We start from the raw sequence: 14,005 nt of genomic DNA on the forward strand, positions 1-14,005 counted from the left end.
CTGCTCTTGAAAGAGATTCTCTCTGAGATGCTGAACTGTTCTTAGAGCCTCTTGAGAGACTCCTCAGAGAAGAGGAACTAAGGTCAAGTATATTTCAGAGTTCTCCTGTGCTTCACAAAGCAGGTGGCATACAGGGCACTAATGATAAATTTTAAACTTTTTTGTTTTAGGTAACAACAGTTATTCCCATCTAAGTGGTGGTTTCAGAGCTCCCATTCCTCCCACTTAACTCTTCAGGAGTGAGGGAACCCACTATCTTATGGCTTGACGCTATTTACATGTTGAGTTTATAATAAGACTTAGCCCTAAAGAATTCCACCCATAGCTGAAGAAATACAGAAGAAATAACTTCAGTCTTAATACTGAAGAAATACAGCTGCAGAAAAAAATGAACATCAGTAACTCAGAAAGATAACTGGATATGGCAGTCGTGGGAAAACAGCTGCTGGAGAGATACCTTGTAAGGAGAATCCAAGCAGCCAAGTTTCATTTATTAAGAAAAGGAAAGAAACTAGAGCAATTATATTGTTTACCACTCCTCCCATCCCATGTAATTGGGAAAACTGATTATAAAGGGCATCCTTCTGGAGTGGTGAACTTAAAACTCTGAGAAAGTGAAGGAAGTCCAACTTCTATCTAAATAGCATAACTAAATGCAGCCTAGCAGCTGTGGTGCAATCTAAGCTGTTGTCTAGCAAAGATACTTTGTCAAATATGTGTTTGCCTCTACAGCTGCATGCTCCTGCAGCTTAGGAGACTGATAACAGGGTATGTATACACACTGCCAGTGATTTCTGGCATCCTTTCCCCTAAGTACCAGTGTCCCTGAGCTTTACATCACTACTAAGATGATGTAGATGATCCTACCTCTATGATACCTTCTCTTTTTTAGTATAGCAGATATTCCTGTTATTCTACCTCCATAACCATTTACAGACCCCACTGTAACTCATCAGAAATCTGTGCTAATGACAACTAGGCATGCATTTAGGTCAGGAAGCAGTGTTAAGAGCTACATCTGGAATCTTAGTTCTGCATCCCACCACGAGTTGCTCATTACCACAGCCTCTTATTACATCACTGTGTGCTATTCTTAAAGCACCACAGAACACATTAGTTTCTCCCTACAACTATATACTAGTTGCTATTTTAGAGGGAGGGGCTCTTTCCACCCACCCCACCTCCAAACTTCTCCTATAGTCCCCCACAGCCGGAGGCATTCACGTCTCCAGACCCATTTGATGTTAACTCCAAATTGCTCTAGAACACAGGTTTTTTTCTTTCCTGAAACAGGCCAACTCTGTAGGGGTCTATACCAGAGCTTCAGGGACAGTGGTCAAAACAGCCACAGCAATCAACACGCAACTCTGCCTTTGTGTGTCTGTATGCAGTCACTAGCAATGGTCCTGCATTTCTGCAATAGTTTCACTTATGAATGCCCAAGGAAAGCATGTGTGAGCCAGGGGCTTCAGGAGCTGCAGGTCCCTCTGGGAGCTTTCTAACCTTCAGAAAGAAGAATCAGAGGACTTGCAGGCATTGTCCTGGGGTTTCTCAGCACATGACTCCATATCCAGTGTTCAACAACTTAACCATTCCAAGTTCATACCATACTATTTCATGTATTGAAAGACAAAGCATTAGCTTGACCTGTGGAACATTAGATTTTCCAACAAAATACAGCTGGAACCTTAAAACCTCCCTGAGAGATGCCTTCATGCAAGTTACCCAAAAGAAAAGTCAAGTCTTTGGTTTAAATAAAATGGAGGAAGCGCTTGTGATGTTGAAGCACAGCTCCTATGCCTCAGTTACATCACAGGACTGGCAGGGTGCTTCAGCCAGTGCAGGGGCAACCAGTTCACCTGATGGTGTACTGTGCACACCTTACGGGTCTCAATAGGTGGGGCAGGAGGGCTGCTTTCACACAAACACACACCCCCCCTCATCAACTGACCATCAGACCTAGCCAGCAATTACAACTGAAGCAGACAGCCAAAGTTGTAAGTGCCAACACTATATGTCACAGTGTTTTTTGTTTTGCTTTTGGTTGGTTGTTTTTAAACCTTTAGTGTCTTCCAAGTTTCCTATTATACTGTTACCAGCTGGTGGGAGTTATCTGCAACCAGGCTGCTTTCTGGCAACCTCTTTTCAAGTCTGGCAGAAAATATAGCTCTCACTTCACCGATTTCCCTTTCCTGCCCTCCCTTTACAAATACAACCAATTACAAAATCAGAGTAAGAGTACTTGCAGAAATTAGTGCAACTGTCAGATAAACAGAGCCATAGAAATACACAGCTCTGCACCCCTCCCCATGTACAAACACCAGTGCCACACCAGAACCATTATCTGTGAAACTAAGGGCAAACAAAGCTGCCAACTTATTCACCCCCAGATTGCTGTTCACTTATACAGACTCCTACATGTTATCCCAACTGGGGTAGCAAAAGCCACATCCGCACATCACCAGGCAAATACCACACCATCTGGCAGGGACAGGAAGGGAATATACAGTCCTTACACAATCGTTCGGGCACAGAACACAATCCCCACATGCATCCCTTGTTTCTGTACAGTTTACAGAAGTGAGCTGTAAAAGATCAGCAGTACTTGCTTTCTTTGGGAGGAGGGGAAGGGTTCCTGAATGCAAACCATTTTGCAAGTCAAGCCCGATGCCAAATAAACCACCTCTGGGATTTGGGGATGTGCTGGGAGACAACAGCTACGCCCACTTCTTCCCTCCCTTCAACCCTCATTACTACTACCTTGTGTAGCTAATTTGTCCTCTCTTTCACATCCCAGCCAGCAAAGCCTTGTTGAGCAAGTCCTCAGAGGCTTCAGCTGCCAGGAGCACAAGGTGCTGCAGTTACTTTGTGGTTTTTTCTTAATTAGAAAAAATTTATTTTTCAACAAAGAAAGTAACATTTAAAATACGAAAGTCCCCCAATATAACCCAGGAAGAGAGAACAATATTTCAAGTCTCCTTGTACCTTCCCACAAAAACCTGAGGTGGGACCAGATTTCCCTGCCTCATTTGTGAACAGAAGATTGAGAATGTTTCTGCCAGTATTGCTCTCATCTCTCACGGAAAAACTGAGCACCAAATGTCAGGCTGAACTGGGGAATCTTCCCTAGGAACAGGTACAGTTTTATTGGTTTTGTACTAGCCAAGCCACTGCTGACAAAAGTACACTGATAGGACACCAAAGGTACACTGGGATCCAAGTGATTGACAATCTGGTTCCAAGTTATACAGCCTTCCGCTCCCTCCCAATGCCTGTCGAGAGACAGGAATCAGTCCTACAGGTTCTACCTACCTAAACATGGCTGACTCCAGAAGGCAGCAGTAGCATGAACTTCAGTCTGGTGCAGGAGGATGCTACAGGTTGGCTATCTGACCCCTGGCAGGCTGAATGGAATAGGGAGGGCACAGAGAAAGAGTAGGGCAAGAGACAAGTATCAGCTCTTCCATCTGATGGCTCTGCTGCCTCTCACATGTCTTCCATTTTCATCTCTCTTTTGGGACCTCCCAGAGCTATAGCCTCCTGGGGTTTTCATGCCTTACAAGACGATTTTTTCCACCTGATATTCACTGGGAGGATCGTAAATATTTTTCCTACAAGTGCCGAACCAGGCACCATTCTGAGACTGTTAGAAAGGAAGGGAGCCATCTCCAAGGCCTCTAGGCTTTTGCTGCAGTTCTAGAGCTCCTGCAGGTGGCTCTATAGAACCCCTGACTCCATTCCTGGCAATCCCATTCCCTGGTCCGTTAGTCACAGCAGGCAGCTTCTTGTAGGAACTGTTCAACTACACAAACCCTTCTGCCAGCAAGGCAGCCCTTATACATTATTAAGTAAAAGCCATTTCCAAGCAGTTAGCAGAGCCAACACTCTCAAAGGCAACACGACAACTAGTCCTGGAAGGACCATGCTTCATAAACTATCACTGAGAAATTAAAAGAACCATTGTTTTGGTGTGAAAGAATATTAGCGTATACATCCCCTGCTCCCTGGTAGCAATTCACTAACCAGAATTAGGCAGCATTGCCCCTCTCTTTCCCAGCTCCTTGAAGATCTCACACAGGGACAAATAAACATGGGAGATACATTGGTTCCTGCAGCACTAAAACATCTGCTAAACAAAGCAGTGGAACAAGAATCCCTTTAAGAGATGGTAACGCCTGAATACAACTGGAAGCCCACTGGGAACACAGCTCAGGTTTGCAGAGACCCACAAAATACCAATGCAAAAAGCACTCCAACTCTCCCATCCCTGCTTTTTGTGAGGGTGTCAGGGGAGAAAGGGACTTTTAGGGCATGACAAGGAAAAGAGTTTTCTTGCAAGCAGGTTGTGCAATCCAGAGCCTCAAGTGCTGTATTCAGACCAGCTTTTCTTTAGAGAAAGGGAACCAACACTAACCCTCTCTAAGGCTGGAGATCTCCAAGCCAAAGCTAGCCAGCAGGCAGAGATGATCAGATGAACAAAAAGGATTTGGTAAGCCATTTGCCAGCAACAGGACATCTTCAGAGAGAAGGGAAAGGCGGCCAAGCAGCTTCAGGGCTCCATCCTGGTACAGCCTGCGACCTGACAAAGAAAATGGAAAGAAACATCAGCCAGAGACTGGTGCAGTAGATTATACACAGAGGGATGCTTGCCAATGCTTTCCTGTTCTTTCCCTGATGAACAAAGACAGCCTGCACAAACACTGCATGCACCTTTGAGCCTAGATGTGAAAGCAGTGAGCAGCCTATAATACTGCCGTTCAATGGTTTCATATACTTGCAGGCACAGGAATCAAGTATATATTAAATTCACCAGTCAGTTGCTTACATAGGAAGTTCCTTTCATGGTACTAAGTTCTAGCAATAGCTTCAGATTCTCCCCTGAGGAGGAATTCATCTCTTCATTCCTAACCTCCTCCCCGAAGTTGATTCTGACATGATCCAAACCAGCTCAGAGACAGTTCCCGGATGCATTTACATGCAGTCTTTCATCAACATAACTCCTGTTTCAGGTAGCAGAGAGGTGGTGCCATTGTAAGGTAACCAAAGTCACCACTTTCTAAGGCCAGGGTGTGGGCTCAGTCAGACCAGAAGTCCAAGCCTTGAACTTAGGACCCAGCACAGCCTGTTATCAGAAGCACAAGTAAGATACTTATACAAAAGAAGAGAATCCAGTCTGTTCTAGCTTCCTCAAAGGTTTACATGAACCTAAGGTAAGCAGCTTCAGTTTTTCCACAGCAAAGATAAACAGTGTCTTCTCATGATACCTGAGCAAATGTTGCTTCCACTTTGTGCATCACTTCAGTCAGCCACACCCTCTAGATCCACCCCAGCTTAACGAAATGCACTGCCTAACACCAAGCTGCATTCTGGCATGCCTCACAGCCCTCTCCCAACGTCACAGGGATAAGCCCCGCACTGCCACACTCACCTCCCCTGTTCCCATTCTCCACAGGCTCTGCCGAGTAGAAGATATAATCAACAGTGGCTCCAAGCCCCATGGGCATGGTTGTGACCTCCGGACGTCCCCTCTGTGGCAGGAAGTGGCTGTAGACAGAGGTCAGGTTGAGGCCATGCTGGATAACGCCTGAAGACCTGCACACGAACCGTTTACCAAGGAAGGAAAGAGAATGATGCAGTGTTCAGTACTGCAGTCACAGCCGAAGTTGGATGTTCCCTTGCTGATGCAACTGTCCAAACTATTTCTACTTTGTCAACACATAAAAGACACATCTTTCAGAATTATTCACTCCACTTACACCAAAGACAAAGCGGACTATGAACTTCCTTTGTCTCCAATACCCAGTCTTGTCTATGCCCTTCATTCTCGACCTCACCAACACAATGCTGACAGAAGAGCACCCAGCTGCTGGGACAACCCTGGGTGGATCTGGCTCTTCCAGATAGCCCCCCCTTACTCTCTTTCACCCTCACATTTATTTCAGTCTTTGCTTCAGCCAGATTTTCAGTGCTCAGGAAAATGAAACCGGGCTTGAAGAGTGGGGCCATAGAAGGTGCACCAAATTACCTTGGGACGAATGGCTGGGGATCAGGGTCTTTCACCATGGCAGCAGGCTTGGGCCAGTGTGCAGGGCGGTCTGCAAAGGAGCAAAGAGATTCCAGCCAGATCTACATAGATCCTGGAACAGGCTGCTCATCCCAAGTCTGAGAAGCTTCTCCTGACACCAAACGAATCTTTTTGCCCAAGAAGAGCAGAGACCTTCCAGTCACAGGCACCTTAAAGAAAAATATTCAAAGGAAACCCCAGCTCTAAGACTAACAGGAACATCCTGAGAGCAGATCAGTGCAAACAACTGAGAAGTCATATTCTGTCCTGCTAAGGACATGTCCTTAAAGCATTTAATAAAGCTCAGGGTACTTCAACCTTTGCTCTCAAAGAAAGTTCATCTGCCTTAGCCTACAGCTTACTCAAAGGGTGTCTAGAAAGCCAGAACAAAATTGAGAGAGCAGAACCAGCCATGTCACAAGGCCCAGAGGTGAGGCAGTGTCTACTGGGTACCAGCATCCAGAGACATCTATGTTGTGGCCATTGTGACACTACAGTCTTCAGGTTTGTTCTCCCCCATCAAAAATCTTAAAGCAGAAAAAAAGAAATATATATTTTTTTTTTCACTTTCTAAGAAATAGCCTCCAAAAGAGGCTGAATCTCAGTGCATCTCAAGGAACACAGTCATTGTGTATAAGGGTGGTAAGATTGTACTCCTCTGACCTCTCATGGACTCCATTAGTAATCACATAGCCACAGAACGCACCCTTTTGCCTTCCCTTTTTCTCACCAGGCATTACCTCCACCTCATGTTTTCATCAAAATCGAGCTAGGAGAGTCATAAGTTGAAAAATCTCCCATTAATACCTGGTTTAGCATCTGTTACACCTTCCAAGAGGACTAGCTGCGGTGGTCGTTCACAGGCAACATCGCAAAAACGAAACTGGAGCAGGAAGCCCCGGCTATACTTACGTCTGCCTGCAGAGAAAAATACAAGTTAAAAGAAGAAAATAAATGCAGCAAAGTCACGTCTACAGGGAATATCTGCATACTCTTTAGACCTGTAGATCTATTAGACCTTTTTAGTTTGAGAGAGGTTTTTGTGCCCAAGCACTCCAATACAATGAGAATGGGAATCACTTAATAACCTAAATGTAGAACAGAACAGATGCGTAAATGTAGAAGAACAGAGCACAGTTACTGCTATCCCTTTAGCTAATGCAACAGTCATGGTCAGCACCTTGATGAAACAAATTAAGAACGTGCCCTCTGAGACACCACAAATTCAAGGGACTTTTAAGCCGATCAGTTAGTGCGCAATGCAAGGAAATGTCTGCCGAAAAAGAAAAAACGATTCTGGAGATCAGGTTGAATACAAGTTCTACATTCAAGATTCCAACAAAAGCTATTTAGCATGGGCTCCTTCTTTTTTTTAATCCTCTCTAAGGACAGTAGAGAACAGTCATGATTGTAACTGGGCTCTTAGGAATGATTTCCTAATAGTGGTGTGCAAATACTGCCCAAAACCGCTCCCACAAACACCTGCTGCTGAAAGCTGTGGCTGCTGAACATGGTTTACAACTGCACAAAAGCATAAGTCTAGGAATATGAAAGAGATATGCAGAGCAATGGTTACTGGTAGGGGAACATTCAGCTCCTGACTAAAGAAAGAAAATGGCAGAAATTGAGCTACAGCAATAGACAGAAAAATTAGATTTAATTCATATACCAAGGGAATGGATAGAAGAAGTGAATCTTTGCTGAGTGCCTCATGCAACACATGCCCAAGCTACTCAGAGAGACAGCAAGGCCCACAAACTGTCCATCCGCAGCAAACTCATGTTCTCAGTGCACCCTGGAGCTCACCTAGTTTCTTCGGCTGGCACAGGGTGACATATTGGCAGTTGTCCGTTACACCCAGTGAGCTTGGCCACAGTGGTGCCAGCAGTTTCCGTGAATACAACTGTTGGGAAAAGTCTTCCTGACCAGATACCTGCAAGGAGGCCAGAAACAGGAGAGGAAACAACAGCAACACAGAGCCAAACTTTTGCAAGCTATAGACAATGTATGTATATACACCTGCCAAGAGCAAGACAGGAGAATGCCCTTAAAGAAAGGCATAAACTCAGCTACTCAGAATATGGTGCAGATATAATAAACCTGCAGCTGTGGGGGACAGATACAACTAGCTAAAAGTCACCTGACAAGATAACTTTGCAGGCATCTATTATTGAACTGATGATTTAGCTTGAAAGCCAATGATGTATTTGATCATGAATACACAGTAACAGGTAACCACAAGAGACTCTTAACATAGGTGCCCACTTCAAACTGTTTTCAGATCAAACATCCACATAAAATTTCAGTAAGTCTTGGTGGAATTGTACTCCCCTACACTTCCAGTCACCCAGGCACAAAAATCCCACAGCAATGGAGAACCAGGACCTGAAATTAAGTGGTCTATTATCACTGGTCTGCCTGAAGCGAAACCAAAAGAGCAGTGGTGGAAACAACATGCACACATTTGTCTCCTTCTTTCCCCAGCAGTGCTGGAGGCATTGGGGAAGACTGCTGAATAACTGAATTAAATATTTGGACTATTTCCACACGAAAGAAAGACTGCAGCCATGCATTTTTCTAGCAGCATGCAATAAAGAGCTACCCAGTCCCAGTTCTGGCTGGCACCTACCTTCCAGGCTGGCATCCCATGGTAGGAAAGTTCACCGTTACGGATGAATTTGTAGAGTGGAGAATCAGGTACAGAGTTCAGGTCTCCACACAAGATGACAGGATAGTAGCTGCCTTCAGTAGTTTTTGCAATCTTGTCGATCTCAGCTAGGAGCAAGGCCATCTGGGCCAGTTTGATATCTCCCCGCCGGGGATTGAACAACACATGAGTGTTGGCCACACACAAAGGACTGACTGCCTTCAGATCTAGGCCCTCCGGGAGCAGAGGCTGTAGCAGCAGCACCAAGCCCACATTATCCCGATTGAGGATGTCCAGGCCAGGCCGGAAGTATTCTATGGGGCTGAGGCTGATCAGCTGGAACCTGCAGTGTTTATAGCACACTGCACAGCCATCTGTCTTCGTCCCAGTTCTCCGTTTATAGAAGCATGCAAAGCCTGAAAAGAAACCATCACCTGTTAAAAGATTAATTCAGTCACTACCTCAGGCTCCCCCCATCAGCTGGGGAGTTCAGCAAGTCTGTGTAGCAGAAGAGTTTCCTACTACATTTGGGTACAGCATTATACCCAATTCTGTTCCAATAATCACAGTTTATCATTTATCACTGAGGGTGTTTTCTCTCTCCTTGTCCTTCTAGGACCCTGTCAGTTTTGTTACTCTGATCTGTCAACTTGGAGAAAGATCAATTACAAAAGAAAGGGTAAAGGTCTAGGCAGACAGTTCAGAAGTAGGGCCAGCAGCTGCCTGACAAACAGAAGAGCTCTCTCAAGACCGAGTGCTTTGAAGACGCTAAGCAGGAAGCACTGCCTGGCCAGCCCTATGAGCTGGAGGTAGAGACACACAAAGCAGGACATACCCATCTCCTTGAACGTCGGTTCCAGCTGTTCCCAGTAATGGTTCTCTTGCACCTCCTGGAGACACAGAACCTGGAAGGAAGGCAGAGACCTCACTCACTCCACCAGTATTTGCTAGTTACCTTGTTTTGGGAAAGGAAGCAAGCAAGCAGAAAAGTGCGCTCACATACCAAGCCTGCAACCAGAAAAGTCATCACTGCAACTCTGTCCTGTACTTTCCAGATAGAGAGCAATAACTTTCTGGGTCACATTAGCTTATCACTCAGTTTTCCAGTGACAAGGCAGAAGATCCTTCATGACACAAAAAGGACTCAAGGAATAGAGAAAGTCATGAAGTCCTCTTCTATGCAGGCTTCCCCTCCTGTGCTGCCATATAAACCTGGCCCTTTCCTCCCCAAACATACATTATCTCTTCTTCCTCTGCTTCTGCTGTTTAAAGAAGTTAAGCCCTGCTATCAAAGTATGACTAGTTTCCACAGTAACACAATCAAAGCAAGATAGACACCAAAAAAACATATGCAAAAGGCCTCAAACACTCTCAGAGGAATCAGTGTTCAGTTACCAAGCAGGCAGTATCATCCTAGGACTTCCCCTCCCATCTTTTTTTTTTTTTAAATGCTGTTAGATCAAACAAGGAATTCAAATTCTGGTGACACTGATGCAGGAAGGGCTCAGTCATACTCACGTCGGGATCCCAGTGCTGGATCTCCTGCAAAAGGTTTGGAAGGCGGTAGTTCCAGTTCAGGATGTCTGGATGACAGTGTAGATAGAGATCAAGGCCCTGCTCCACCAGGTCCTGGGCAAGGATGTTGTAAGACATGACTCGAAATTCAAAGAGAGGAGTGTTTTTTGAGACCTGCTCTAGCACACAAGGCTGGATAGAAAGATCCTCCCAGTCTCTCCATAAAATCTCTGTATGCAAGAGACAAAAAGCCAAGTTACAGCCATGGTGGGTACCCTGCTGATACTTTTGTGTTCCCCTGGGACCCAGAAAATAGCCATTCTCATTCTCTAAGCTAGGGTGTTCTAGCCTCTGAGCAAACCCTCACCCACTCTGGTTTTCAGATGCTCTTTTTGGATACTTTTGGATAGTTGTCAATGGGGATGGCATAACAGAAGACCAGAGTCAAGCATACTGAAACACTCGACCAGCTTTTGGGTGCTTTTTATATTATAAAGTCAGCACTTGGGAACAGTTCCTGGGAAATGAACATATCTTAATGTTCAGACCAGATGATCTAACAGCACAGAGGCTACTAGCTGTGACCAGCCCTCTCTCAGCAAAACCTCACATTATAGTTTTCCCTAGCAGATCCTGTCAATTCTGCATGGACAAATACAATCAATGTCTTACTGACAGCAAGCCCAGACACAATAACCTGACCACATTCACTACAAATGCAAATCCCAAACCGAACATTACATTCAGAGCTGTTACTACTGACCATGGTAGGGTACCTCTGTCGGGAGAGGACAAAATTGTACCGTATCCTGAATGGGCCAGGCTGAGGGCTCTGTTGGCACTGTCTCTCCATCACGTGCTAAACTCCAGGCCAGCACAGCTGGGTCTTCATTCTGCACTTCTACATTGATAGCAGTACAGCCAGCTATCTGGTGATCCGTCTGTGGCACCACAGCTGCCCAAGGGGCACTGCCTGCTACAGCCACTGTTTCCTCTGCTGGTAATTTTGCCAGTTCAGTCACTGTATGATCTTGCGGTTCTGAAGAAGCCAAGGCGTGTAGCTCTGTGAGCTGCTGACCAGCACACTGGGTGACTTCTGGAGCCGAATTCAGGTCACTGAGGCTAGTCATCAATAGCTCTGAACCTTCTAACCAGTCACTAGTGAGTGTAACTGATCCTTTCCCCACTGCTGGAATGCTTTCACTGGCTGGCAAATTCCCTGCTCCTTCCTCCAGCCACTGCTGGAGAAGGGCTTCTTCCTCTTCTGGGACTGACCTTCCTCTGGTCGCAGCAAAGACACCTTCTATCTGGGTGGACGTGCTCTTCGCCAGAAGCACATTCTTTCGACAGGTAAAGAAAGCATCTGCCATTTAAAAACAAACAAAACCAACATAAGACAGATGGAAATCCCTTCTCACTCACTCTTTTCTTTTTCCTATGCATTTGCTGTAATTCTGTGCAATACAACCATTCAGTATAGCAATCCAAACAAATGACTTCTCTGAAGAGAAACAATTACAGTCTGAATAACTTACCCTACTTCTTCCTGAATGCTAGGCCACAGTCCAATTTTAGTTATGTTAGTCAAAGTCACTGAAACGGTACAGGATGGCAATGCCTTACCAACCCTAGGGAATGCGGTTCTAACTTACGCAGCGCCACAGCCAGTCAGCCAAGCTAAAAGGCCTTGTGGAAACTATCAGCTCTCAGCAACACATGTAAAGGCACAGTCTGCAGAAGTTAGCTGATGAGGTGCATGGGCTAACAAGCCAAGCTCTTGTAGATGACACTTGGAGCAAGTTTCTTTCCAGGGATTGAGTAAGAAAGTAGTGCTCAGATAAGAGGCTCAAACATATCACAAGAATGTGATGCAGAAGAGAAGTTCTTCTGTTATTAATAGATGAAAAATAAAGACACAGAGGGACCAGCATGTGCAGTTAAAAGCCTTATTAGAGAGAATATATGCACAGAAGTAGTCCTAGTAAGAATTACAGATCACCTGGTGACTGACATTTGTGGTAAAAAATTAAAAACCCCCTGCTGTTAATGTAACACTTGAATATAACAATATTGGTGGGATAAAGTAGAAAAGGACAGGGTCTCTTTTCACTTGTGTCTTTATAAGAGATGACAGCATTTACGTTTTGCTATGAAATCTGCACATACACTAGTCCCTACTGTTGACTAGCAATTTCTGTTGTCTACAAATTACTTTTTCTCTACTGTATCCCTGTGACAGTCAGTCAGCCAGAGCAGTAACATACAGGGGTCATCCGTGTATGCTTTTACTGTATCTTTCGTGTCAAAGCTTTCTGTATGTGTCAGAAATGGAGCTTTAAGAACCATACTCCTCTCTGCAGTTTTGTAATTAAGTTCATCAATGTCAGAAACACCAATGCACCAAGGTAATATTTTCACACACCAGTAGCCAGGCACGGCTGTTACAAGAGCCTGTTACTACAGGATAGGAGCTGAATTTGAGAGGAGTCAGCTACCTGCTCACTATGACCACAGAGTGCCGGTGGCTGCCACAGGCCTGGGGACAGGTTCAGGCAGGAGCGTGGCTTTACATGAGCACAGTCACCAAGGACTGTGAAGTAGCAGCAGGATCTAGGAAACTAAGTGAAATATCGATGCATGCAAAGCAAGAGTCCATCCATGAGTCACCCGCAGGTCCTTGGGGAGTCACAGACCTCAGAGCAGCCCAGCTCCAAAGATCTTCCCAAACCTGCAGCGCAGGTCCGGGCCAGGAGGCTCGGGCCTCCACGCAGACTGCAATCTGCCACTGCGGCACAACAGCCGGTAACTGTTTCCTCCAAAAACCCGCCCCCCCGCGCTGCCCTGGGGTGAGCAGCCCCGGCCCGGCACAAGTGCCCACGCCACCTCGGGCAGCAGCCCCAGGCCCCCTCCCGCCCGCCTCCCCTGCTACCCAGGGCGAGGGACTCGGTGAGCTACGGGGCAGCCGTGGCGACCCTGGCTCCCAGCCGCCGAGGCCCCTCCGGCCGCACCCCCCTCAGGCCGGGGCGGGAGGAGCCGAGGGGCACCCGCACCCCGCCCCTCCGGGCCCCCGCCGCCGCCCGCCCGGGGCCGGGTTACCTCGGAGGGCCCGGAGGAGCCGCGCCGCCGGCAGCAGCACGTAGCAGAGCACGGTGCCGATCATACCGCCCGGCGCGGCCCGGCCTCCACCGCCCCCGGCCCGGCCCCAGCGAGGCGACGCGACACGCCGGCCCCGCCTCAGCAACGCCCTTACGGAGCGGCCTGGGCCTGAGCCCCGGCGCCGCGCAGGCACTCACCGCGCCGGGCCGGCACCGCGCTGGGCCGCCGCGCCGCAGGGGCTGGAGGCCGGCTCGGGCCTGGCCCTCCTCCTGCGCTGCTCCGGGGCCGCACGCCCCCGGGAGGCCGCGGCCGGTGGGTGGGAAGGTCCCAGCTGGGCGGCCCGGCCGGGGTGGGGCCGTGCCCGCCGCGCTGTGGGGCAGGAGCGCAGCTGGGGCCCAGGCCCGGCCCCGCAGCCGGCCAGGCCCTGCGGCGGGGCCCGGCAGCACTGCTGGGCCCGGGGGGCCAGGAGTTGTGACCCTAAGCAGGGTGACGGCAGCTTTCTGGCCCACCACCCCGTGAAATTTGTGTTTTAAAACAAAAGTTTTCACCCCTCGTTCCCCAGAAATCCAAACAGAAAGGAAAATTTCCAGGAATTTTTTTCCCCTAGAAAGCCACCGAGCAAATAAAGTCCCATTTGCTCCAGATGAGTTAATAATTACACAGGCTTTGCAAACACAGTTGAT

At 47.3% G+C, this 14,005-nt stretch overlaps 1 protein-coding gene across 2 annotated transcripts in view; it reads right to left on the reverse strand.

The window, feature by feature from the left end:
* Positions 1-14,005, reverse strand: part of ANGEL1 (angel homolog 1) — a 58,628-nt gene that overhangs the window by 17,423 nt on the left and 27,200 nt on the right. The window contains exons 1-10 of one of the 2 annotated variants that reach the window (XM_075503301.1): positions 13,323-13,675; positions 10,990-11,589; positions 10,230-10,456; positions 9,547-9,616; positions 8,694-9,127; positions 7,871-7,997; positions 6,872-6,982; positions 6,026-6,095; positions 5,429-5,592; positions 4,415-4,579 (exon numbers count right to left, since the gene is read on the reverse strand). In XM_075503301.1, the coding sequence (XP_075359416.1) occupies positions 4,415-4,579; positions 5,429-5,592; positions 6,026-6,095; positions 6,872-6,982; positions 7,871-7,997; positions 8,694-9,127; positions 9,547-9,616; positions 10,230-10,456; positions 10,990-11,589; positions 13,323-13,386 (2,032 nt within the window). In that variant the 5' untranslated portion in view covers positions 13,387-13,675. Of the gene's footprint in view, positions 1-4,414; positions 4,580-5,428; positions 5,593-6,025; positions 6,096-6,871; positions 6,983-7,870; positions 7,998-8,693; positions 9,128-9,546; positions 9,617-10,229; positions 10,457-10,989; positions 11,590-13,322; positions 13,676-14,005 lie in introns of those variants that run through there. The other variant, XM_075503302.1, reaches the window with a different exon arrangement.

This window comes from Mycteria americana, chromosome 5 (assembly GCF_035582795.1).
Source record: "Mycteria americana isolate JAX WOST 10 ecotype Jacksonville Zoo and Gardens chromosome 5, USCA_MyAme_1.0, whole genome shotgun sequence".
NCBI classification, from domain to species: Eukaryota; Metazoa; Chordata; class Aves; order Ciconiiformes; family Ciconiidae; genus Mycteria; species Mycteria americana.